The 27,944-nt window shown below is 41.2% G+C and overlaps 1 protein-coding gene across 2 annotated transcripts in view; it reads left to right on the plus strand.

Moving 5' to 3' along the window:
• Positions 1-27,944, plus strand: part of aqr (aquarius intron-binding spliceosomal factor) — a 113,695-nt gene that overhangs the window by 74,799 nt on the left and 10,952 nt on the right. For both annotated transcript variants that reach the window (XM_079833216.1, XM_079833217.1), the window contains 5 exons: positions 12,999-13,136; positions 15,190-15,261; positions 17,371-17,558; positions 18,620-18,791; positions 23,752-23,922. In XM_079833216.1, coding sequence (XP_079689342.1) covers positions 12,999-13,136; positions 15,190-15,261; positions 17,371-17,558; positions 18,620-18,791; positions 23,752-23,922 — 741 coding nt within the window. The remainder of the gene's footprint in view (positions 1-12,998; positions 13,137-15,189; positions 15,262-17,370; positions 17,559-18,619; positions 18,792-23,751; positions 23,923-27,944) is intronic.

Here is a 27,944-nt window from a genome sequence, read left to right on the forward strand (position 1 = left end):
ATCTCTCAATCATCATTAACTAGAGCTTTGATCATAAAACTAAGCATTTAAATATAATCTTACTAAAGCCCTATTTGGACGGGATTAGTTTAACATGGGGAGGTGGGGGTAAAGTAATTATTACCAGAGGTTCTCTGTGATTTTAGTCCTGTCCGAATGTGCCATCTCGGTAATCATTACGGACAATGTCAGTAAAGATTACGGAGACTTTTACCTTCTGTAAAAAGGTCCGGAAAAATGACCTTGGGTAATACTAATCCCGTCCGAATAGACCCGCTGTAAAAATGTACGGTAAAATTCCGTCATTTACTGTTTAGAAGTAGTTTTTGGCGCGTTTTGCAAGCATGGAGCCGCTTCAAACAGCACTCGGTTGCGTTGTAGGTGGTGGGACAACTCTATGGCAAACCTCCAGTATTTTCCGCATACCATTTAAACTAGGGATGCACTGAAATTAAAATTCTTGGCCAAAACCGAAAAAGAGGAAACCAAGGCCGAAAACCGAAACACCGAAAGAAATTATGCCAATTATTAGTATCATTGCATTTATGGCTATGACTGTGTACTAACTTTACAAAAATCAAGACATTGCAATTGCATAAATTAATATTAAAGTTTCAAAGAATAAATCAATTACAAATTATGCCAATATTTATTTAGCACATTGCAACAATGCACAGTATAAAATAAAATTCAAACTAAAATGTTTAACTTGACCCCACTCATTTGTACATTAAATAATAATGTACAGGCCTACAGAAAGGTTTTCACATTAAAGGTCTAATAAATTTTAGGTCTAATAATCAACACTCAAATAACACAGTACGCAAACATGTAAACTTCACATAAGGCAGTTTTTGCAATAACTTCTAAATCTGATTATAAAATAGTTTTTTTTAATCCAATTCGTTATTGAAATAGAATCATTTATACACAGTGTCTACTCTGTGTATAATTGTTGGAAATCGCCGTTTCCTCCCCAGTTCTTTGGTTTGTCAATAAGTAGACGCAAGAGATTCAGTAAAAGTATAAAAGTAACTTGAAAGTTTAATAAAGCAAAATCAGATCAGCTTCTGAGCTCAGGATTACAGAACAGCAATATCAATAATGACATACGGGCCATCCGTAATGTCTCACAAGGCTAAGTATGCAGTTTTTATTCTTGTGTTGGTGACGCTTTCTCCTGGTTCGATGGACACCTTCCAATGGCCTTTGCTCCTCTCAACCTCTCCTATTTGGCATCTGCACACAAAATCATACCAAGCATAGCCGCTCCCCCACTGCCAGTTCAAGGTTTCAAATACTTTCGCTATCAGAGCGTGCCTCTAGTTAATTCATATGGTGACTGGCTTTAGTCACCATAGGCCTCTGCTGTAAGTGGTTACACAAGCATATTAAAAGATTCCAAACATATTGTAATATACCAAACATAGTTCACCTTTTTAGATAACACATAATTGTCCCATAAAACATAATTATCCCACAATTCCCTCTCTTGATCTCAACGAGATCACTCCATATCTAACATCTCTGGTATATCTTCGTCCTCATCCTCCCTAGCTGCTAGCAGGGGCATTTGGTATGGAGGTGGGGCTCCCTTTTTCTCTATGGCGGTCACTATCAGCCGATTGACCAGACTTCTCATGCATGGTATACAGCAACATCCACAGGTAACTAATATCCCCAGGAAAATACCTAGTGACGTAAAGATGGATATTATCACACCTTTCCAGGTCCCAAACATGTCCTCCATCCATTTGGTCATCGCACTATCTGTCCCTGAGCTTGCCTTCATTTCTTCAGAGAGCTCCCTTAACCCCTCCAATGCCCTAGACACAGATCCATCAGGTGCAGTGTTGTTTGGGATAATTGTACAACATGTATCTCTAAACATTGAACACACACCCCCCTTCTCGGTGAGCAACATGTCCAGGGCCAACCTGTTCTGGATTGCCATCAGTGAAGTAGCAGCCAGTTGTTCTTTGAGCCCTTCGACTGCATCACGAGTTAAGTTGGTTAGTTTCTGCACATTATAGTGAATGTAGTTAATTCTGTCAACATTTTTGTTGGGGGTGACGGGGAAGATGCTGGACACTATGGGGATGTTTTCTAAACCTGCCTTTATCTGATCTGCGAGTTTATATTCATTTGGTACTCCCCTGGGAACTCCTATCGCGTCTATGTATGTGGGGCTATCTTTGGTCAGATCAAAACTATTTTCAATGGGTCTATTCCCTATCATTATCAAAGGTGCGGACACCCTTACCATAGCACACAGACCTTCCATGGTTTTGTCAATCCTAGTCAGCACAATTTTTTCTCCACATGCGTAGTACAATCCCTCCCTAGCCCAGGTCCCTATCTTTGAGTGTCCATTTTGAACTATTTGTTCGCACCACTTTGTCTCAAACGATCCTACATATGTTTTTGACTTTGTGGTTGAGGAAAAATTAAAACAAGTGTAATTTCCCTCTCTTCTTATTAGGGATACCCCCAGTGATATTCTGTTATCAGCAGCGGGGTACAAATTGCTTAAGATAGTACAATTAGGGGGATAACGTTGTTTTGTCATATTTAAGATACAATTATACCCCCACGAGTCAGTTGCATGCAAGGGGGCTGGTTCAGTGTTCAACTGAGGCCTTCCTGCTGCACACGCTACACATCCTTCGAATCCTGGTGCTCTGGCTGCCTCACTTACCCATTCTAACCACAAATTGCTGTCATAATATCCTGTTTCCATGGTCAGCACATCTAATGGTGTTAATCTGCTATAATCAATGCTTTTAATTGTTTTGCTAGGGCCTTTGGTTAGGTTTTTACTTGTTGGTTCTGAGGTGGGTTCTGGTTCCTGGAGTTCTATCATTATCATTCCCAAGGGATCTCTTCCCGAGACATCTACACCTAGAGTTATGTATGTTTCTTTTTGATCATTTCCATGTTTCAATGAGATCCTTAACGTGTTTTTCCAATTTCCCCAACTACGCTGGTACCATCGAAATAATTTCAGCCTATGATGTATGTGATCTGGTTTGGTCAAAGGGCTGTTAGTGAGAACTGTCTTGGTATACCCTGGTTTTGTCATCCAATTTACATCATGCCATGTGTGGCACCATGGTACTGGTGTGGCAGAGGTGGATGGCCATAAACATCCGTATATGTCATAACCCCTCCATCTCATCGGATCTTTGCCACAATCTATCACTTGGCAGAGGTCAAACTCCCACAGTCCGTCCTTTCCCTTCACCCTCTCTAGAGTTAGTTTTGCTCCATTTTTTCCTCCTTGTTTTACCAGACTGTTACCTCTCTTATGTCTATTTTGCTGTTCCCCTATTCCCCACAGTATTACTCCTACACAGATCAACACACCCACCGTCCAACATGTCACCACCCCATGTATTTTCCTCATTTTGAGATTACCACCACCTGTACTTCTTTATCATGAAACACCCTCTCTAGTATTTCTGCTACCTTTTCAAACTGTAGTTTGTCCAGCCCACACCCAATTTTTGGAATTGCAATCACTCTTTCGTTATTCTTCGTGCATTGGTGTTTTAGTTGTTCTAGGCTGTTCTCTAAGTCTTGGTAAGTGGGCAGGTCCCTGCACCACCTCTTGGTTCCTAGATGATATATTACTTTAGTACCGTGTTGAGTTCTGACACACTGTCCTGGCTGGCTTATGGTCGTGTCTAATTCTTCAGTACCAAATTTTTCACGAATCTGTTTTGCAACTCCTGCTCCTAAGGCGTAATCAGCGCTGATGCAATGAGCTATGGGTACATCTGCTGGTGTATTCAACAGATCACCTTTCCTAAATAGGAGGGCAAAGTGTCCTCCAAGCGTTTTCTGGTAGAGCTGAGTGTGCGATGTTTCAGTTTCTGTTCGGGTGTCTGCTTGGCTGTCCTGTGTGTCTCTCTGTTCCTCCTGGATTTCCTCCGTCACCTCCTCTCCCTCTCTTTGACCTTCCACAAGGTCAATTCTGGTTGCAGCGAGCGACCTGCCAGGAGGGGAACAGAACATACAAGCAGACAAATGATACCATGTTTTTCCTTTACCTGCCAGTTGGACACAGTGTGAGGTTCTAGCAGTGACTCTCATTGGATCACTCCATCGTGGAGTCGACCATTTTCTCTTAATTTGTTTCAGCCTCACCCACAGTTCGGTTGTAGTAGGTTCAATCTCCGGGGTATTGTCCTGTGGCCAACTTTTCTGTGGACAAAACATGTTAACCACTGCACTTACTTTGTCATAATATCGAGCAGGAGTATCCAGGGCCCACGTAGTATCAAACTTTGCCCATGGGCCTGGAAATTGTCTCCCTGACATTATTTCGAAGGGGGTGAACCCAGTGGTTCTGTTTATGGAACATCTGACTGACATGAGCGCGAGTGGAAGTGCATCAACCCAGTTGAGGTTTGTGGTGGAACAAATTTTCCCGAGTTTGTTTTTTAACGTCAGATTCAATCGTTCAACCTTTCCCTGACTTTCTGGATGGTAAACTGCTCCATATTTGTGTTTAAGGCCTAGGGCCTTTTCCACCTGCTCCAAATGTTCGTTCTTAAAATGGGTGCCATTGTCGGACCGAATTGTTCGGGGAAAGCCATGTCGTGGAACATATTGGTTCACTAAACATTTTATTACGGACATAGCATCTTCTTTGGCACAGGGGTAGGCTTCAGGCCAGCCACTGTACTGATCTACCATGACCAGGAGGTATCGTTTTTTGTGTATTGGGGTAATCATGTCAGTGAAATCGATAACTACTGTATGTCCTGGGCCTTTGTCAGTCGGAAAGTGGCCTGGTCCTGGTTTGGACGCAGGTCTGACATTAAACGCTGTGCAGACCTGACATGATGCAATGACATCACTAATCATATGGGGCAAAAACGGATGCCACCAATGTTTGAGTCGTCTGGTCATGTCTTTCTCACTGCTATGTGCCAATGAATGAGCCTCTTGTACTACCGTGCTGGCTATCCCTGCAGGTAACACTGGCCTACCATCTGGGCCTTCCCATAAGCCTGTATCTTCCCTAAAAATAGCACCCTTTTCAACCCACACCGTTCGTTCTTCTGGTGCAGCCTTTTTCTGTTCACTAACAATGTAGTCTTTAGACAAATGTTTCCCTATACATAATAGCTCACTTGTTGCTGTGACTATCATCTGTAATGGTTTGTACCCCGCCTGTTGCTTGGCTGCCTGATCTGCTGCATCATTGCCCCTAGATACGTCATCTGTTCCTTTCGTGTGTGCAGTGCACTTAATGATAGCCACCTCTTGAGGTTGCATGATGGCTTCAAGCAAGGCAGCTGCTTCTGTGGCATGTTTGATAGGTTTTCCTGTGGAGGAGACAAATCCCACCCTCGCCCATCCGGGCAATTCTATGGTAGCTGCTCCTACTGCATATGCCGAATCTGAGTATATGTTTACTCTCTTGTTTTTGCCCAAGTGCAAGGCGCTGATTAGTGCTAATAATTCAGCTCGCTGAGCAGAAGGGCGGTCTTTAAGGGAGCATGCTTCTATGGTTTGATAGTCTGACCCTATTTGCTGGACTATAGCGTAGCTGGCTGACAGAGTTCCCAAATCTGTCCTAAAGCAGCAACCATCACAGTAGAGGATTATGTCTGGATCTGTCAGTGGTACTGAACTCAACCCCTCCCTGAGTTGCTCGTCCTTCAGGGATCTTGGTGCACATTCGTGTGGTTCTCCCTCCCCCACCAAATCGGCCATGTTGACTCCTTGGTGGCTGTGTACTATGTGTGGGGCGGTGAGTGTTTTTATCAACTTACTCTGTCTTTGTGCTGAAAAAGTGAATGCAGATGACTGAATGAACGACACTACAGAATGTGTAGAGAGGATGTGCAATGGGTGTTTCATGACTATGTGTTCCGTTTTTTCTATCATCTTAGACAGCCCAGCTGCATATCTGGCGCACGTAGGTTGTTTTTGTTCTATTTTGTCCAGTTGTGCACTGACATAGCTTAACACTCTTCTCTGTTGGTGTTGTTTTTGATACAGTACCCCACTAACTGTGGAACCGGTTGTGCTCACATCTAGGTAGAATGGTAGTTGATGGTTTGGGGTCTGCAGCGTTGCTGCCTCTGCCAAATCTGTTTTTAATGAGATGAACACGTTTTCTGCTTCTTCTGTCCATTTCAACTTCCCTTTGCTGTTTTTTAGCCCCACCTCTTTTGCTAATGCTCTCAAAATCCCTGTCCGTTCTGAGTAATCTGGGACATATTGTCTACTGTATCCAACCAAACCTAAGAATGACAACATGTCCTTGACTTTAGTTGGTTTTTGATAAGACAGAATGGCTTGTTTTGTTTCATTTGACATACCAGTCCCAGCTCTTCCTATCACTTTTCCCAGGAACATTACCTCAGGCCTACTGACCTGTAATTTGTCCTTGCTGACTTTTAGGCCTGCTGTTGACAATACCTGAAGCACTTTTTCGGTATCAAGTAGACACCGCTCGTTTGATTCTGAAGCTATTAGCAGATCGTCTACATACTGCACCAGTATGGATCCCTCACACAATTCACATGTTTCTTACAGCACCCTTAGCTCTTGATTAAATATCCCAGGACTCAGGATAAACCCTTGAGGGAGGCGGTTGTAGGTATATTGACAACCTTCATGGCGGAAAGCAAACAGGTTCTTACAGTGGTCTGCCAAAGGAACACAGAAAAATGCATTCGCCAGATCTATACAGGTTAAATGGGTGTGCTCAGGTGTCAACTTAGCCAGAATGGTGTATGGGTTCGGGGTGGGTAGAGTGGGGGTGGTCACAATCTCATTAATGCATCTCAAATCATGTACCATCCGGTACTTCCCTGTCGACTTTTTTTAGTACAGGCAGTATGGGGGTGTTCCAATCAGAAACTGTACGACATAGAACTCCTGCATTTTCTAGCTCTCGTATTGTTTCTCTAATGCCCCCTGAGCCTTCCCTGCTGATTGGATATTGCCTAACATTTACTACTCTTCCTTTTTCTATCTCAAATGATACAGGTGCTATGTTCCAGTTCCCTACATCTCCAGATCCTGAAGACCATAGTGTGTTTGGTAGGTCTCTTAACATTCGCTCAGTCCCTTCACCGTCTGGTTGAGTTATGATAACAGTTCGAGTTACTATTTCCGTTTGGTATACTGCTTCGACGTGTTCCTGAAACTGGAATTTATAACTATCCGCGGCTCTAGACATCTCCCAACCGTCTCCTATTGGTTCCCAATCAGTGGTTTGTTGTAGTCGTTTTACCATGGGGCCTAATGCTCGCGCCTCGTGGGTTGGATTGAGCAGCAGGGACACGTGTGGGGAGGATGTCTCTTCAAAACACCCCTGCTGTTCTTCTGTTAACTGAACTGCTACGGCTACTCCTTCTTCTCCTATGAATAAAGTTGTACAATTGACTTGTGTCAGTCTACCTTTCAGTTCATTGTTGTACTCTCTGTCATAATGCTCATCGTCTGCGGTGTCATAATACAAGGTACAGTGCCAGGGGTCTGGAGGGACTTCAAAATTGTGCACAGACTTTATCCATTCGTCCCATTCAGAAATTAGTTTTGTCAATTTGGAACACTCAGTTAACCTCATCCAATAAACTTTGTCAACAACCTTTTTTTCGACCTGTATCACGTACTGACCCCTCCCCAGACTGTCCTGAGCTTCGTAGGAACAATTTGTGGTCAGTCCATTTGGAAATATCAGTGTAATCCCCTTTGGACTGCAGAGAATTTTAGCCCCTAATTTAATCAAAAGATCCCTCCCCAGTAATGCAGAGGGCGTGTTAGCCGAGCATAAGAATGAATGGAGTAACTTCTGTCCTGCCACCTTCACTCGTAGTGGTTTGGTCAGTGGCCATTTTTCAGTTTCCCCAGAGAACCCCCTCACTTCCTCACTTTGTGAGGACCGTGAGCCCTTCTCCACCCTTTGTAGCTGTATAGTGGAGAAGGTGGCCCCAGTGTCCACTAGGGCCTCAACTGGCTGGTCATCTACCAGTATTGTTAGGAGGGGCTCAGCCAACGCCACCTCACTGGTTCTCTGTGGGTCTCGTCAATAGGTCGCATGGTCTGACGGGCCCCAGACTGGGCTTTGTCTGGGCACCTGTTGGTTGTCATACCATGAACCTCTTTCCATTGAGGTACCCCTACCTCTTCCCCTCTGAGGTCCCCCTCTAACAGGAGCCCGTCCCTGTGCAAGGGGTGGTCCCCTTGGCCTTCTGGCATTTTGTGGGCATTCAAATGATCCAAAGCTCCACATGTGAAACACCCCTGCTCACTAGAGGGCAATTCCCTCCTCAAATTTTGATATGGTGGTGGCCAGTCTGGAGTTGGGTCAGGGACAGGATACCCAGGGAACCCTTGTGGGCTGTATGGCCCAGTAACAGGATGCACATTGTGTGCAGGTGATCGAGCCTTCTCCTGGACCCCTGCCACTGGAAAAACTGGCAACTGGGAATTCTCTTTCGGTTTTTTCTTATTTTTGTCTTTTTCCACCTCTATCTGCATTTTTAACAGCTGAGTTTTAAGCTTCTCTAACTCAGTGTCCTCCTTTCCTCGTTTATCTATGGCTCTATCTACATGGTACACAAAATGTCTCGTCCAGGTAGCATTATCCCCTCCTACCATATCGGGACTGTTTTCCATTGCCGCGACTGCAACATCTGGAACCCCCTTCATTACTGCCTGTCTAAAAAACTCCTGGCATATTTCTTTAGCATCCGGAGTTTCCCCTGTTCTTCCCTCCTACTCCGCCTCACACCTATGTAGGTATGCTGAGGCTGACTCTCCGTTTTGCAGCTTGAACTTAATGCTTTGATAAGTCCATCTGGGCATTCGATATAATGTATCCAACGCCTTCCCTATGTCAGTAATGTGCTGCTGTAGGGGTGTATGGTTGGACTCATTGACTGTATCGGCTTGTTTTTCGATTTGCTCTACCTGAGTCAGGGTCATTAGGTTTCCCCACAATGCCCTAACATCTCCTAATGCCAAGGTTGTTCCATAGGTTAATGTTATGACTTTTGCCAACCACATTTTTCCTCCCTTTGTTATATCAGGGAGTTTACTCAAAACTGCATTCATGTCTGAATGTCCCCATGGTTTGTACTCCTTCCCTGCCCCGTCCCTAGCTTGAATTAAAGGGCACATCATTTGACATTTTTGACCTTCACCCCCTCTGAATGTCTGTAAGATATTCCCGTTCTTTCTATCTGTTTTAGACCTGGTGTTGTATCTGGGGCCACTGTTTTCCTGTTTATCTTCTTCCTCCTCATTTTTATTCTTTTTGTTTCCGTATTCTACGTCTAGTTCATACCCTCTTACCGTAACTTGATCTCTATCGTCTCCATACTGGCTACCAGTAGGGCTCCCAATTGACACCCCCAACCCCCCCCCCCCCCCCCCCCCCCCTGCTCCTAAAGTTTCTCTCAGGTCAATCTCATTCCATTCTGTACTTTCCTTTGTGCTTTCTATTGTTGTCATGTTGGGGTCTAGTCTATCTCCTGCCTGTTTCTGAAAGTGTTCTTTAACCATCTCCATTATTTCTTCTTTTAGTTTGTCCTGTCCTCGTATTCTCTCTTCCTTACCGTCCTCGCTCTCTTCTAATTCCATCTCCCCTCCTTTAACACTAAACATTGGCATTTGCATTGGAGGGGCAGTGGCTTTGGCCTCAGCATAGGGGGGTGGTATTTCTTTTTTAAGGTTCCCATCTTTCTGCTCTGCCCATACAGTACATTTCACTTTGGAGACCATAGCAGCTGCTACTCTACTCCATTTTCGTAAGCTCTTTTCAGCTTTGGCTTGTTCTTTCCCTAGTTTCGTCTTCCTCCATACACAAGCTGTTTCTTTTTCCTTAATGAGGGCTTTTAACTCTGCCTGCGCCCTTTTCTCCTCGGTTAGAATGGTCTGCAGCAACTTCCCTTCATTTTTGGTCCTATCATCCCACCCATTGTGATTAGCTAGGTGTGTCCATACTTCCTCTAACTCCCTTTTAGTCCTCTTCCTGTCTTTTGGCTCAGCTTGATACAGCATCTGGCTGCATATGGCTTCCCATGTCGCCTTGTATGTCGTCATGTCGTTAGTAATGGTCGTGTCTCCTTTAACGGATCACACTTTTCACAGTCCGGTCTATGTCCTAACAATCTACACACCCAACACTTTGGTACATTCTTGATACACGTTTTCTGTCTTGGTAGCAATGCTTCTAATACCATTTATTTATGATCTCTTCACACACACTCAATCACTCGGTTTTATTACATTCACTCTGTCCCTCTCATTTCAAGAGGGCTCATCAATCTCTCTTCCTCTCTGAGCTGTCCGAATACTGCGTCCGTTCCTACCAGGTCACACTTAAGTGACAGTCCAGAGAAGGTGCGCAGAACTCAAACCTCTCAAATGCGGAATTATACACACACTTTGACACACACTGAGATCTTGGACTCCAAACACTTTTATCTTTTACCACGCCGGGTTTTACAGGATAAACAGAGTTTTTATAATAATGTAACCAAGCCTGGTCAACTCTTTCCCAACCTTGCCAGGTTTTTTTTTTTTTATGACCTATTTTGTTATTTAACTTTTATCTTTCACCACGCCGGGTTTTACAGGATAAACTGAGGTTTTATAATAATGCAACCAAGCCTGGTCAACTCTTTCCCAACCTTGCCAGGTTTTTTTTTATGACCTATTTTGTTATTTAACTTTTATCTTTCACCACGCCGGGTTTTACAGGATAAACAGAGTTTTTATAATACTTTAACCAAGCCTGGTCAACTCTTTCCCAACCTTGCCAGGTTTTTACGACCTATTTTGTTATTTAACCTTAACAACTGATCTGATTTTGTAGGACCATAAACATTGGTACACAATCCCCTCTCAACCTGATAATTTGGTATATCCAATCATGCAGATCGTTTATGAAAAAGGTGTCTGCTTACCTTATTTTAGATGCTCTGCAGAGAGGTTGAAAGCGGATCGCCCCCCAATGATGACTTCAGCGTCGTGACAAATCCGGGTGCCCCCTCCAAATTGTTGGAAATCGCCGTTTCCTCCCCAGTTCTTTGGTTTGTCAATAAGTAGACGCAAGAGATTCAGTAAAAGTATAAAAGTAACTTGAAAGTTGAATAAAGCAAAATCAGATCAGCTTCTGAACTCAGGATTACAGAACAGCAATATCAATAATGACATACGGGCCATCCGTAATGTCTCACAAGGCTAAGTATGCAGTTTTTATTCTTGTGTTGGTGACGCCTTTCTCCTGGTTTGATGGACACCTTCCAATGACCTTTGCTCCTCTCAACCTCTCCTATTTGGCATCTGCACACAAAAACATCCCAAGCATAGCCGCTCCCCCACTGCCAGTTCAAGGTTTCAAATACTTTCGCTATCAGAGCGTGCCTCTAGTTAATTCATATGGTGACTGGCTTTAGTCACCATAGGCCTCTGCTGTAAGTGGTTACACAAGCATATTAAAAGATTCCAAACATATTGTAATATACCAAACATAGTTAACCTTTTTAGATAACACATAATTGTCCCATAAAACATAATTATCCCACAATTATTCATGACTGGTTTATTTAAACATAGGCCTACATGAAATAATCAAGACATCAGTAACAGGTTAAGTAGAATATAATGAATATAACGGCTAATATAGGTCATTTATTTAGTGAAAGAGTTGATTTACTCTAGTGAATACAATTCTGTGGACACTGAATGACTGCCTGAGGTAAATGTGATGCTTAAGTTAATTTACAGCAGTTATTTTGAAGTCTTTTCGCCGTTGAAACACTGATTGAGCGTTTACACCACAAATGATACGTGACCGTAAGTTGTGTCCTCAATGTTCATTCATGTTTATTCTTAAGGAAGAGATGATCGATCGCGCTCACAGATGATTGCGTTCACGCCCGCCGCTGCTTGAACTGTGATGTGATCACTGATGCCACATTAAAAGCGTCAATTCGTGATACATGTTGATCGATGTTGGTGTGGGGACTCGGATTGAAGTGTGTTCCGCGCTTAAAACATGCCCACTGTTAAAGATTGCATTGGGAAACCGTTGGGTTTCACAGTGAAGTCTGGTCCTCTTCTCATTGAGAACATGAGCTCTGGCTGTCAGTGCTTGTGCATGGAGCAGACGTGGGTGTTTCTCAGATATACTGAAATACGTCCACACCACAGACATGCCGCTTCCGAAAACCGAAAATGCCCTTTTGGGCCATTTTCTGCCGAAAATTTTCGGTGGCCGAATATTCTGTGCATCCCTAATTTAAACCAAAAAGAAGATTGAAAGCACTTATTAGAGGCACAACACTTCTTTACGCATTACATTAGAATATTTTTTAATATTCATATAATATAAAAAATATTATTTAAGATTTTTTTAATATTCCGAGATTAAACACAGCGTTTCCTCCCTGCTCCAGTTTCGCGTTTTTCTTGTTGGCGCGTTTGCTCGCGTGATAACAGGAAGCAACGTCATACGACAAGGAGGTTACTGTGGTGCATAAAGCGAGTTACCCCTCCCACTTCTGCTAGTTTTACTGAGATGTCTTATCCCGTGCGAATTGGCCATTAACATTAAAGACGTCCTGAGGTAAAATTACTTTACCCCCACCTCCCCATATTAAACTAATCCCGTCCGAATAGGGCTAAAGACTGATATTTATATGCATTTTCTGCAAGTATCTGCTATACTGTTATAAAGATCTCATTGATTTACATTCATCTTACGTTTTGTCCATATCAATATCAGCATCTGCACCGAATTGCATATTTTTGCTTATTTGAACCGCTAAATAAAATTGATGCATTTTCCTCCAAGTATGACCTTCATATGATCACCTTTCAGTCATTGCCTGCTGTTTTTACTCTAGAGTATATATATAGGGATTTTTTTGTGATTTGGGTGAAATAAGTGACTGGTTATAACCGTGTGTGTGTGTGTGTTTAGCACAGAGCGGTTCATAAAGGCATCTTCTCTCCTGCAGGAGTTCAGGGCGTTTGAGCTGTTGCGCAGCGGGCTGGACCGATCCAAATACCTCCTGGTGAAAGAGGCCAAGATCATCGCCATGACCTGCACACACGCCGCCCTCAAACGCCACGACCTGGTGGAGCTGGGCTTCAAGGTATCAGTGTCATGTGATTCACAAACACATCGTCCTTTTCAACCATTGCTTTTAAAGTTGAGTTAAACCCAGGGGCGTAGCACAGACTCGCTCACTATGATGACTAGGCCCCCCCAGTTTATTATACAAATATAATAATATTTATTAAATAACAGTTGTTTGAATCAGTCTCTGTCAGTCGTGATAGTGTAGGGGAAATGTGCGTGGCACAAAGTTTTGATGCAATTCGAATGTCGTTTTGCCGAACTCGCTGTACTTCCTTTTCCCATCACATATCAGATCGGAAAGGCGTTTATTTTCAAGTAAAAATGAAGAAAATATTTGAAAAGTGGAACGTTTATTTTTACCGCTGCTCATGTTTTGTATGTGGACAGGTAGTAGCTACAGTTTTGCTTTATGATGACAGTAACAAGTGTGAAAGTGCCCACTTTTGCCCAGGCCCGACCAAAAATACAATTCTGCCTACGCCACTGGTTAAACCCGTTTTAAAAAGTTTCAAAGATTGGGTGACATGTTGGAATCATGAACAATGCTGCATTTGACAAAGATAAGCATGAACTGTAATCTAGTGATGCACCGATCATGATTTTACATGGCCGATTCCGATACCGATTTTTTTCAAGAAAACTGGCCGATTCCGATACCGATTTCCGATTTTTTTTTTTACACAATAAAGTAATGAAAGTATACATGAACAAGATGTTTATTTGGTATTTAACAGGCTAAATTGGCTTTTGGCTAATGAAAACAAGTCCGCAATCTGAAATTAACAGGACATTGAATTGGAAATGAAAAGGCTGAAAGGTGAAATTAAAGGCAACAACTGCATATTCTGCAATCCAAACAAAGATGTTACTTAAATCAGCATTTGTTTTTAAATTCAGTGTAAAGAAAAAAAGTCTTTACCAGTGAAATTCAATAAAACCAAAGTATATAATTGTTCCAAAATGTTAAATCAAATAATGTTTAGTGCAACGGAAAAAACTAAGATGCTACAGCAGGTGCTTTTTAAATCAAATTAAGTCAATGTAATTTTAAGGTAAAATAAAAGGTAACACTTTAGAATAATGGTCATTTAGTTAATGTATTAACTAACATGAACTAACTATGAGCAGTACATTTGTTACTGTATTTGTTCATCTTTGTTAACGTTAGTTAATATAAATACAGCTGTTCATGGTTTGTTCATGTTAGTTCACAGTGCATTAACTAATGTTAACAAGATTTTAATAATGGAGTTCTCACATTAGTAAATGTTGAAATTAACATTAACAAAGATTAATAAACACTTTATAAGTGCAGTTCATTATTAGTTAATGTTAACTAATGTAGTTAACTAATGTTAACTAATGACCATTATAAGTGTTACCAAAAATAAATGATCATCCTATAGGCTACAGAACTGATAGTATTTCATTTCTAAAGTGCATGCATGTTCTTCTTTAGGCTAAAAAAAGAAGCATTTCGGCTTTTTCACAAGTTAGTCTGTTTCGTTTTCTCATCCGATCCAACATGTGAGAAGCTGAGCTGAACAAACGCTCACTATCTGCACTTGTGCTGAGCTCGCGCAACTTAAGCTCGAGCAGGAAAGCGGCTCTTCATTCCCTTCAGCGGATCTCGTCTCTTCCCTCAGTTATCCAGGTTCCGTTTGTAACACACAAGTGACATGTTCGCGAATGATTGCAATATTGGCGTATGTGCACGCGGGCGCACTTCCGGATAAATCGGCAGAAAAATACAAAGAAACCGGTTGGTTCCGGTTTTTGGCCGGTCAACCGGTGCATCCCTACTGTAAACATCAGCAAACCACCACAAATGTACACCAGGAGTTTGGATTTGAAATTCCAATTTATCTCTAGTTTTTGAATCACTATTATTCTAAAATATGTTGGAAAAAATGTGTTCAAACATTTGACACATACATACATACATACACGTCACTAAAAACTAGTGTTTTGAACCGGTTCTCTATGATCTGAATAAACTGATTTACTAAAGTGAATTTGCATTAATGTCTGCTGCCTTCATACTGACTGACTTGATCTTTCTCTAGTATGATAATATCCTGATGGAGGAGGCGGCTCAAATCCTGGAGATTGAGACCTTCATCCCTCTACTGCTGCAGGTACAACCTTCTCTCGCTTAAAATATTGTTTTTGTTGATGATTATTATTGTTATATAATGGTGAGATTAGAGGAACCTTTATTTCAACCAAACAGCCATCGTAGCAAATTAATTTCTAAATGTCTAATGCAAAATTTATGCCACTGAAAACGGTTTGTTTGAAGATTTTGTGTCTCTAAACCCCGCCTTTCTGAGAGTCTGCTCTGATTGGTCAGACGGCTCAGTCTGTTGTGATTGGTCTACTCTGCTCTGATTGGTCAGATGGCTCAGTCTGTTGTGATTGGTCTACTCTGCTCTGATTGGTCAGATGGCTCAGTCTGTTGTGATTGGCCTACTCTGCTCTGATTGGTCAGATGGCTCAGTCTGTTGTGATTGGTCTACTCTGCTCTGATTGGTCAGATGGCTCAGTCTGTTGTGATTGGTCTACTCTGCTCTGATTGGTCAGACGGCTCAGTCTGTTGTGATTGGTCTTCTCTGCTCTGATTGGTCAGATGGCTCAGTCTGTTGTGATTGGTCTACTCTCCTCTGATTGGTCAGATGGCTCAGTCTGTTGTGATTGGTCTACTCTGCTCTGATTGGTCAGATGGCTCAGTCTGTTGTGATTGGTCTACTCTGCTCTGATTGGTCAGATGGCTCAGTCTGTTGTGATTGGTCTACTCAGCTCTGATTGGTCAGACGGCTCAGTCTGTTGTGATTGGTCTACTCTGCTCTGATTGGTCAGACGGCTCAGTCTGTTGTGATTGGTCTTCTCTGCTCTGATTGGTCAGATGGCCCAGTCTGTTGTTGTGTCGTAAATGAAACGCCAATTATCGTATCTGAATTTCAGCTCTGGATCTTCCTCAGAACTTGATACATAGCGATATGCAGTGTTGGGGAAGCTACTCTGAAACAGTAGTTTGACAAGCTACAAGCTACTTATACATGAAAGTAGTTAAACTACAGACAACCTACCCTTCTGAAAAAGTTGTTAGATACACTACAAGTTACTACCAAAATGTAGCTAGTTACATCGAAACTACTTGGATTTTTTTTTTTAAATTGCATATTTACAAATAACTGAATAATCGTTAATGAAGAATGTTTTAAGTTAAATGTTTGGGGTTTAAAGCAACACAATTATGATAAGAGTAAAGTTTTATTTTGTAAACTATCCAAATATACAATACTCAAATTTAGTCTATATCTCAAACTGACTGTCAAAGTGCAAAATCGCTACAAATGTCATGTCCCATCAATGCAAGAACAAAATATAAGCAACTTTGATACACAGGAGTAGACAAAAATTCATGGCCATATATATATACATATATATAAGGCTATTATTAACCTGTATATGCTTGAAGTCTTCGACGCAGACAGCGTTTTAATCTTTTGTTTGGATAAATCAAGTGTAGCCTTTTCTAGTCGATTCGTGTGAAGTTATCAACCCACTCCTGTACGTCCTTTACATAATCATCAGACGATCTCTTCTCTGCGAAACGTAAAGCCGCACGATATAATAGATGGCGGTAACGTGCGATTTTGGTATGTGATCAAATAAGAAGAAAACATTGCAGGCTCGTCAAAACACAAAACAGAATGTAGCTTTTGGTCGCGCTACACAGCTACTTGCGGGAAAAAGTAGTTAGCTACGGGAAAAGCTACATTGTTTTAAAAGCAACTGAGCTACTGACAAGCTACTGAAAAATGTAGTTAAGTTAGTAGCTTAGCTACTTGTAGTTAACTACTCCCCAACACTGGTGATATGAACAGTAACAATGGTGATGGTTTTTCCACTGCAGTCCTCGTCCTTTTGAAGTTCAGCCATGTGGTTTTGCTCCGTTTAATCGACATGAACAACATGAACCAAACTCTTCCAGTCTCAGTTACATCTATAGTGTTTGAGGGCGGGGCAAAGGAGACGTTGTTCACCGGCAGCCAATGAAGACAATAGGCTGGCATTATGCAAATCTGTTACATTGTTACCTTTTACATTCACAAACGGCTGTATTTCACACTGCATGAAAGGGGCACTTTAATGCAAAAATAAAATATAGGGAAAATCTAGTTAAAAATAATCGAGATGTTTTCCACAGTAATTTTCACAAATGTTCTGTCTTTGTGTTACAGAACCCGGAAGACGGCTACAGTCGACTCAAGCGCTGGATTATGATTGGTGATCATCATCAGTTGCCTCCTGTCATCAAGAACATGGCCTTTCAGAAATATTCCAACATGGAGCAGTCGCTGTTCACCCGCTTTGTGCGTCTGGGTGTCCCGACCGTAGACCTGGATGCCCAGGGCAGAGCACGGGCCAGGTCAGTCCGCTAATCAGACTAGAAAAGTGCTTTTATTATGTACCAGTTGGGGTTTTTTTAGCGTGAAGGCTTAAACTCGCCCCCAAAGAATCACACATAATCGCTTGCTGTGTTGTTATTGTTTACTAAAAGTGTTAAAAACCCTTGTCGCTTATTGAAATAAAGCTGAAATAAAATATTAACATTAAATGAAAAACATCAGCTTATTTTGTTTGCTACAAAATTAAAACTAAAATTAAATTAAATTACAGCTAAATATAAAAAACACTTACTTAAAACTAAAAAAACTGAAAAAAAAACTGAAAATATAAAAATAAAAGCTCATTCAAAATAATGATAAATACTATTAAATAAAAATAAATATAATAGTATATACATAAAATATATAAATAATACTAAATAATAATCATGTTTGTTCTTGTAGACCACATTCTAATAAGAAGAAACACAGAAAATACACATATTTGGCAATTGTGGGGGGGAAAAAGTATTTTATTATATGAAACTATTTCTTATTGTTACTAGTAGGATTTTGATAAAATATTCTGTTTACATTAATTTCTCTCAACACGTCCGCCATCTTGATTTGTTTTGTTTTTACACTGCAGGTGATCCCAGAATGCACTGCGACAACTATAAATGTGATTTTTTTTTTTTTTGTTGCCCATTTTATCTTGGAATCCAAAGCACATTATCTTAGAAGACAACATGATGCTGTCTATCCTTCTGGTGTGCCACTACGATGCCCTAACATGCCGTTTAGTTAGACGCTCAATGAGTTTCAGAGCAGGGCTACTGTGTCCTCAGATACACTTTTGCATCTGATGTGTCCTAGATTGACTCTCTGACTCTCTCAATCTCAATCTCAATCTCAATCTCAATCTCAATCTCAATCTCAATCTCAATCTCAATCTCAATCTCTCTCTCTCTCTCTCTCTCTCTCTCTCTCTCTCTCTCTCTCTCTCTCTCTCTCTCTCTCTCTCTCTCTCTCTCTCTCTCTCTCTCTCTCTCTCTCTCTCTCTCTCTCTCTCTCTCTCTCTCTCTCTCTCTCTATCCTGCAGTCTGTGTAACCTGTATAACTGGCGCTATAAGCAGCTGGGGAACCTCCCTCACGTTCAGCTCCAGCCAGAGTTCCAGGGGCCGAACCCCGGATTCACCTACGACTTCCAGCTCGTGAACGTGGAGGACTTCAACGGCGTGGGTGAATCAGAACCCAACCCATACTTTTATCAGGTGAGCGTGAACGTGTGCTCAGTTAAACGACATACATGTGGATCCAAAGTGTCTTTCTTTCGTCCCTGTTCCACCACCATCATCAAACAAATTTTAAAAAGTAAAACATAAAATTGATATTCATACCATAAATAGTGAAGTGACTTGTTTTCACTCTATGTTAAGATTATTAGATTATTTAATAGTGTAACATTTTTGTGGTAGATTTTCTAAATTTACAATTGACAGATTGAGTTTGTAACAATAAGAAATAACTAAATATATAGATTAAGGCATGAAGTAAAGTTTCAATATGACCATCATGTACCAAAAATCAACCCCTGGGACATAAAAGTGCATGTAGTTAAAGAAACACCCACTTATGTTAATGTGCAAGATGAAAAAAGGACTTGGCACGACATGGATTTTTTAGCGAATCCTGGCAGATTTGCGTTAAAACTCATTGTTCCTAAGTGACGAGCGTACGGCATGCGGTGTGTGAGTCACATGAGTCCGGCTATGTGCCCCTGCTACTGTTTACTAGGATCCTGGAGGGAATCGTCCTCATTACGGTATCCATGCCAACACACACACCAGCCGCACACACACACACACACGGCTCTAATGGGCCGTATGAATTAGCCTCTCACAGAGCAATAGGAAAGACATTGTTTGCGCAGTCAGTGCTTGCAGCCGCTGAAGAAGCATCTCTTATTAGTAAGTTTGTTCCCTTATTAGTGTCCAACCGGAGCTGTTGCCATCTCAGCAGTGGCCTGGTTAAGTTCAATTTCAGAGCTGTTCCACCTACTAGACACTCGTTTGTCTTTAGACTGTCTGATGTGCACGTACTCATGATTTTAATTATAGCATTCAGGACAAATTTGAACCGTACTGTTTGATCTAACTTTTTTTGATAGTCAAATTAGGGCAATTCCTTGCAAAGGTCATCCTTACCAAGTTTTTATGTCATCCTTACCAATTGCTTTTTATTTATTTTTATTAAACAGTGGTTTACTGAAAAAACTGTCTGTCCTTAAATGAACTCAATTATAACGAAAAGTTTCTTAAAAATAATGCTGTAATCTATATTAGGGCTGTGCTCAGAATATCGATACAGCGATACATCGTCATGATCTCCTGACGATTCGCGGATCAATACTGTGCGCTTTTGAATGTAACCCAGGGCTCGACATTCACGCTTGTCCGGGACAAGGGGATTTTTTGAAGGGGCAAGTGAAAGATAATTTTCAGAATATGAGTCTGATTCTGCTCCGTTGGGCTGTGATTATGGGGCGTGTTTCAACCGAACCAGGAAAGACCTCAATTGGATAGACCTACAACCAATCAGAGCAACGGAGCCACGCATAACTAGTTGTCAAATGTCAACAGAACTCAACTGCACTGTGTTGCCAAGTCCGCGGTTTTCCCGCGGGCTGTTTTTACATGTCCGCGAGTTGAAGCGACCCCAATTATGTGATATTTAGACGCAGGAATGCAAATTTTAGCAGGCAATCCTGCCAAAAAAACACATATTTTACCCCCCAAATGTCATTTTTTCCGGATAACCAGACCGAACTGCCCGACCTCAAATGTTGTGCGCAGGGCTAAGTTCGGCTGGCATCCAGGCTAGCTCAAAAGCGCTACTTTTCGCTGTCGGGCTTTAGTCAGACCTGAAGCGTGCGTGCAGAAAGCCTCCTTTCAGACAGCATGCATGCGGCCGTGAATTCAGTTCTCTTTCACGGATTATTGCGCTCGAATGAGCAAAAATATGTAGCATGTTGATTCTGATTGGTATGTAAGACTCTCTCTCTCTCTGTTTGCTTGTGTGTGAGAAACACACCACTCTCAGCAAAGCGACGGCGAGCTTGCGCCTTCACACTAGAGTTTACGGTACATCAAATACAGGTACGCTGTGCATCCATTGAGCCAAATTGAAATGGTACAGAATCCGATCGCATGACAGAGCGAAACTCAAGTGTTCACCGAGTGAAAATGTATATCAATGCTAAACTTACACTTAGCCTCTAACACACAACCACAAGTAAAATCTAAGAATTGATTAGCCAATGGCTAATGATAGACATTTAGCCACATATGCGAGTGATTTACTCGCATTGTAGAGGGTTGTGTTTAGTCATTTAAATCTTTTCAAACAAAAAGGATGTTATCGCATATAAGATTGTAAACACAGACTTTGTATCTAGACATTTATTAGAGCCATAGTAAGAGCGCACATGCTGAACATCAGGTGTTAATTCAAATACAGCTGTGTTTGCCAACCAGAGGTCCATATCAGCAGCTTTGAATACAATCGGATCACTTGTGGTTTATTATATGTCTTTATACTGCAGTTTCCTCGTGCTCCAGGCATCTTTAATTGGTTTATGGTGCACCATTGACCCGCTGTCCTGTAAAAGAGCATGGGATTCCTGAAGCAGCTCACACGATAATCAATAATGTTAACCATGTTCAGTCAGTCTAGTGTTTAATGCGCTTGCTTTCTGTTTTGATTTCTCTTTTTGTGTGTGTATGTGGAATAATGCTCAGATAGACTCTAAACCTATTCTGTCATTATTTACTCTCACCTTCATGTCAACATAAACGAATCAAATCAAAAATATATTGAAAATACTGTAAATGTTAAAACCCTGTAAAGCCTGAAATTTTACTGAAAGTTTATTGAACCTTCAGACAATCTTAGTTTGCGTATGTTTTTTGTTGAGAGTCATATTTGATACATCAGGCTTTTATGGCTTGTATACACTTTATTAGGCTCACTTTGCTATGCCCCTTTTGCCTTCAGAACTGCCTTAATTCTTCGTGACAGATTCAACAAGACGCAGGAAACATTCCTCAGAGATTTTTTTCCATATTGACATCATGATAGAATCACGCAGGAGCTCTAGATTTGTCGGTTGCACATCCAAAGTGTGCCACAAAAACATCCGCCACACCAGTCTGAGCCATTGATACAATGATGGATCCATGCTTTCATGTTGTTTACACCAAATTCTGACCCTCCCATCTGAATGTCGCAGCAGAAATCAACTCATCAGACAAGGCAATCTTCTTCAATCTTTTTTCCAATCTTCTAGTTTGTGAGCCGGTGTGAATTTTAGCGTCTGTTTGCTGTTCTCATCCGGTGTGTCTTCTGCTTCTTCAAGGTTGGACGTGTTGTACGTTCAGAGATGCTCTTCCACAGGCCTGATTATTTGAGTTACTGTTGCCTTTCTATCAGCTGAACCAGTCTGGTCATTCTCCTCTGACCTCTGGCATCAACCAGGCATTTTCTCTCACAGAACTGTCGCTCACCGGATATTTTAATGTTCTCTCTCCATTCTCTGTAAACCCCAGAGATGGTTGTGTGTGAAAATGCCAGTAGATCAGCAGTTTCTGGAATACTGTCCTGCACCAACAACCATGTCACGTTTCACTAAAATCACGTTTCTTCCTCATTCTGATGCTCAGTTTGAGCTTCAGCAGATCGTCTTGACCATGTCAACTTGTCTAAATGCATTAGTTGCTGCCATGTGATCGGCTGATTAGATATTTGCGTTAATGAGCAGTTGAACTTGTGTACCTAATAAAGTGGCCGGTGAATGTAGTCTGTAGTGAGAATACAGAGCTCAAACTCGAGGGGGAAAAAGCACCTACATTTTATTCAGAGGCCCAATCTGAGCAAAAATATGCAATTTGGTGCAGATGCTGATATTAATATGGCCAAAAATTTAGATGTAAATCAATGAGATCTTTATAACAGTATAGCATTATTACATAATGCATATAAATAAAATGCACACTCTATGGGCCCTATTTTAATGATTTAAGCACATGGCGCAGGTGTATTTAGGGCCTGTCCAAATCCACTTTTGCTAGTTTAACGACGCGCAAAAACGTTAGGCGCATGGTCCAAAAGGGTTGTACCTAGTCTCTTAATGAGTCATGGGTGTGTTTTGGGCACAACGTGCAATAAACCAATCAGAGGCTCATCTCCCATTACCTTTAAAAGCCAGTTGTGCTCGCACCATGGCTGGTTCACTATTCACATGGAGGAATCCTTTTATTTTTTATATTTCAAAATGTTTGTGTGCTGCTGTGCGTCCCTGTGTGTGTAATAATCGGAGTGTACATGTGTTGTACACCCGCCTATAGGCTCATATTTCTAACACTCCCTTTAAAAAGCACACAAATACTGCACTATAGGTTTTTATTGGTCAATGGCACAGTTGTTTTCAGTTCCTCAAAATAGCAGTGCTCCAACAATGCGCCTGAACACACCTGGTTTTCAGACCAGACGCCCAGGGGTGAACAGATGCGCCAGTGCATTTGATATTTAAACAACGTGGAGCTGGACATGAAAATGATAACTGCTTTGGGGTGAAACTAGCAAAAAACACGTCGTGCCTTGAGTCGCATGGCACCAGGTGTATGATAGGGCCATATATCTGTCAATAATATTCTTAGTAAGATGTTGTAATTTCGTTTTATGATCAAAGATCTGTAGTTTTCAAACATGCAATGCAATGCAATACAATGATGATTGAGAGGTGAACTAATACACTAATACCTCAAAATCATATTTGAGACTCGATTTTTCTATATAATGTGGTCTGGATAATCAAGTAAACCGAAGCTGCTTCATTCCAGCAAGTGTTCGTCTTGAAATATTAATGACAATATCGAAGTTAATCTTATGTTTACTTGATAAAAATCTTTCTGCTGAAGGGGGAAGTTTGTACAATTATACTAAAAGACCTTTGATTTGATAAAAAAGTCTAAACTATCAATCAGACGACAGAGAGACTGTAGTAGATTGTGTGTGCCAGGTTTTCTGCAAAGTTTTCGATCATGTTGGCAATTTTCAAAGATGATCCAGTAGGCTTTACAGGGTTGAGATGGTCAGGAGGGACATTATTAACTGAGTAGTTGAGAGATGTTGAATCCATGTAACCTGTGTGTGTGTGTATGTGTGTGTTTGCAGAATCTGGCAGAGGCCGAGTACTCAGTGGCGATGTTCATGTACATGCGTTTGCTGGGATATCCTGCTGAACGCATCAGTATACTGACCACCTACAACGGCCAGAAACATCTGATACGAGACGTCATCAACCAGAGATGTGCCAACAACTCATTCTTCGGACAGCCCAATAAAGTAAGAGCAACTGATATGATGATTTCTTGACATGACATTCATGTTTTTACCTTCAGAAGTGTGTGTTTAACCCTCCAGACCATCATGCTGTTAGAGGCTTCTGTTTGGCCGAGTGAACTGCAGTGGGAATTGCTGCATTTGATTAATGTGTGTGAACAGCTTGTCCTGTATCAAGCTGTCCTGTGCTCTAAATGACTTTTTTCTGCCCTGTATTCACTATTTTCCCTCTTTTGCAGTAGTGGACAGGTTTGCTTTAGCTTGTTCTTCAGCGTGATTGGCAGACAGACTCAGTAAAGCGTGTAAAGCGTGTCCTGCTGGCTGGTGTTTGGTCGAAGTGTTGCTAACAGTCTGTCAGAAATGTACAACAGTGCAAATTGATCCCGCGGTGGCTTCTCAGCCATTTCATTAAAGACACGAGTGAGTACAAACCAAATAAATAGACGACCGCAGTTTGCACAGACATTTAGTTCATGAGCTCTCAAGACTGCAAAACAAGAATCTCATTGCCTTTTGGGAGGCGTCATAAAAATAGATCTCCATGGTTCACTGGAAAACTCAATTTAGAGGAAAGCCATCATTTACTCACTCGTATGACTTTATGCGGAGCACAAAGGGAGAAATTTAAAGGCACAATATGTAAGATTTTTGCATTCAAATATCCAAAAGCTATCCAAAATGCAGTTAGTCTTATTGTTTGAATCGCTTGATTTGCCGCTAGTACCATGTTCGATCATTATTGTAGTGATTATTATGTTTCTAGCATGTTATGTGTTTGGCAACAGTTCTTCTAACCCTCATTGATGGAGTCTAAAGCTTTTCATTTCTTAAACAACCATGTGGGAAGACATCATGGCCATATTCCAGGGTGACTATGTCAAGATTAATCAGGCTCCGATTGTGAGAGAATGGTTGGAAGGGAATAATTTTCACCTCTGAGTTTGATCACTTAAATTCATTGACAGTTTTTTGCATGTGCATACATTTTTGGTCAAGATCTTTTATTGACAATGCAAGAGTCCAGCACTGTAAAGTCTCCTCCAGCAGATCCCAAAGACTTTCGATGTATTCCCATGACGATTTAAGTCCAAACAGTGACTTTATTTGGCCGGGCAGTGTATATTACAATTAGCTGCATGCCATTTAGCAAGTCATCTAGCTTCTATTAATTATATTCTAATAAAAAAAGTCTCTCATACCAGCCACCGAGTAAAAGCATAGATTATTGTGAAAACATTAATTTTCAACACGATCAAATGTATTGTTCATGGCTGTTTTGACCAAGTAAAACAGTGCTGCGTTACCCCACAATTTTAATTTGTCAAATAAAGTGACCTGTATGAGTAGTAATTCAGACGATTTCATTAGAATGAGATAAAATATTGTGAATTTAAATGATCAAACGTAACTAACAAAGTTCAGGGAAGGAGGCAGAACTCTGCAAATGTTAAATACAACTTTAATTCTAATAGACATAAACAACATAACGAAAGAAGCGGCAGCGGCCAATGCCAACATATAAGCATAATAAAAACCGTGATGTAAAATGTCCCAGGCACAGGTATCTGTCTCTCATTTGCATTTGCTCCACTGCCCTCGTTCCCATCCCATGGCTCTCGGCCCCACCCTGCTTCATACCACAATAACGTTTATAAAACTTTAAAACAATTGCTTATCTGTCGAGTCCCGTCGGCTTTGGAGGTGAAGACAACAACTCCCATGATCCCACACTCATTCGTGGCGTAATCAAGCTACGCCTTTGTTATTGTTTTGAATAAGCGACCTCTAGCGGTAAAACCGTGTTTAAGCTGCTTTTTCTCATACAATGGAAGTCAATGGGGCCTAGTATTGTAGTACTCAAGAGACAAGTACATCCAATCACATTAATGATGTTAATAATTAAATCAGACAATGCCCCGGCAATTTAGTTATATCCCAGCAGTGGTGGTCTTGACTGGTCTTGAAACAAAATTCCTCCAAGTCTGATGGTGCGTTCACACCAGACGCAAATTAAGCAAATAAATTGCGCTATTCACGCGTAGTTGGACGCTTGAACGTTTTGAGTTTACTCGCCTCTTTCGACAATAAATAAGAAATAAGTTTAACACTTCAGAAAAATTTACTTTCCTCTAGTCAACATTTTAACATTATATTTTTATTCAGATTGAGGTGTTTACATGGAGCATTTTCACTCAGTTTGGACTTTAAAAACCGATTACAGTGCTCCATGTAAACGCACCTAATGAGAACAGCGCATTAACATAGAACGAGGATTCATTAAACGATTTTATTGCACATTTTCCAGCCAATCAGAATCAAATATTCAGACAGACCATGGCATACATTACTTTAGTTATTGTTAAGCTAAAATGTTATGTTATGGTTTTGTTTTGTTTGCACTAATAAATGCTGCTGTCTACCAGCTGCAATAACCAATAAAACTTTGTTCCATATATTTTTTTTTCTATATTGTCATAAATATCGTTAATGCAAATATATTTTTTAAATATTGTGATATTATTTTGAGGGTATATCGGCCAGCCCTACTTACCAGATTGTCCGACCTCCTCACTCTCATCCAAGCAAGATCCTTTTTATTCCTTTTTTTATAAAGTACGCACAGCTCCAGGTATCCACATATGATTTTGTCTTCATTTTTGTCACTACTAGAGCAAGCTCCTGATTGGTTAACTTGGTGCGAATATCCGCCAAAGTTCAGATTTATCAATTCGCACGAATCACACGTCAAACGCTCATGTGAACGCACCATGAGACCGAGACAAGACCAAGACCTTCAAAAAATATCTTGGACTTGTCTTGGTCTCAACACACATCGGTCTCGGATTAGGTGGTCTTGACTACAACACCAATGGGGCCATAACATTTGTCCATGATACACATGATTTGTGCATTACATTCAAAGTCTTCTGAAGTGATTTGACGCTTAATAGTCAGTATTATTATCGTTTTGACACAATTGGATTGGAAAAAAACTTTACATCATAATTTTTACCAGCAATTTCTGAGTGAAATTTGTTTTTACACCAAATTTGTTTTCAGTGAACTTGATTATTGTATTGTGTGGACCACTAATAGTGACACCATTAGAGAAGGAAAAAGAAGCCAGAATTGTTTTATTTGTCTGTCCCTTTATACGTTTTGATCGGAACATCGGTGGCCATCTCTCCTAGAGAATGCAGCTGAATAAGTCTGATAGCATGGTGTGTAAAGGACTGTGTCTGTCTCATCTGCATGCAGGGGTTAACTGGACGCCCTGGGTGCGGATGAGATCAGGCCAGTTCCTCATTAGCATTTAACATTTCTTCAGTACAGAAATGGGCCACTCTCATTGAGTATGCACATCATGTATTCAGCGGGCAGAGAGCACGTGTCCGCGTTCCCAGAGACTCGCTGATAAATTTCACATTGGACACCATCTGCTGAGAGGCAGCGCTCTAGCAACTGTGACCGAGGAAGAGCAGAATTATAATGAGACACCAGACTATTTTAACACTCAGCCACAGGAAATGCAAAGCTGTCGCTGCTATCAGATGTCAGCCGGTATGTCATCATGGCCAGACTTGGTTCACATCTCGACTGCCTGATTTTGCAGTGAAAATATGCAATGAAACGATGTAATAGAAATGTCGTCGTGGGAATTACTCTTTTACTCAGTCCTCCTGTGTTCTCAGAAGCGTCATCCTGCTGATTTGATCATGGTTTCTGAGATACACACACATTCACTCCTTCGACACTCGTACCCTTTTTCTACCGACACGTTTCCGATGTGGGTTCCCGATCTGTGTCCATTCTCAAACGTCCCACTGCAGAAAATATGGTTATGGTCACGTAAACAACACATAGCAGTGGTTATGTCAGTGTTGATTCCTCAAGTCTGTGGAAACGCACGTCCGGCTTCAGTTCGCCTGGCCAAGAACAGTCTCTGGATCCAGAACGTGAACCATTCTAGTGGAAAGGGAGTGTAAGATTACAAATTTAAGAAAGTACATTGTATTTAGTATTTA

The sequence above is a fragment of the Gobio gobio genome, assembly GCF_949357685.1.
Source record: "Gobio gobio genome assembly, chromosome: 13".
Lineage (NCBI taxonomy): Eukaryota > Metazoa > Chordata > Actinopteri > Cypriniformes > Gobionidae > Gobio > Gobio gobio.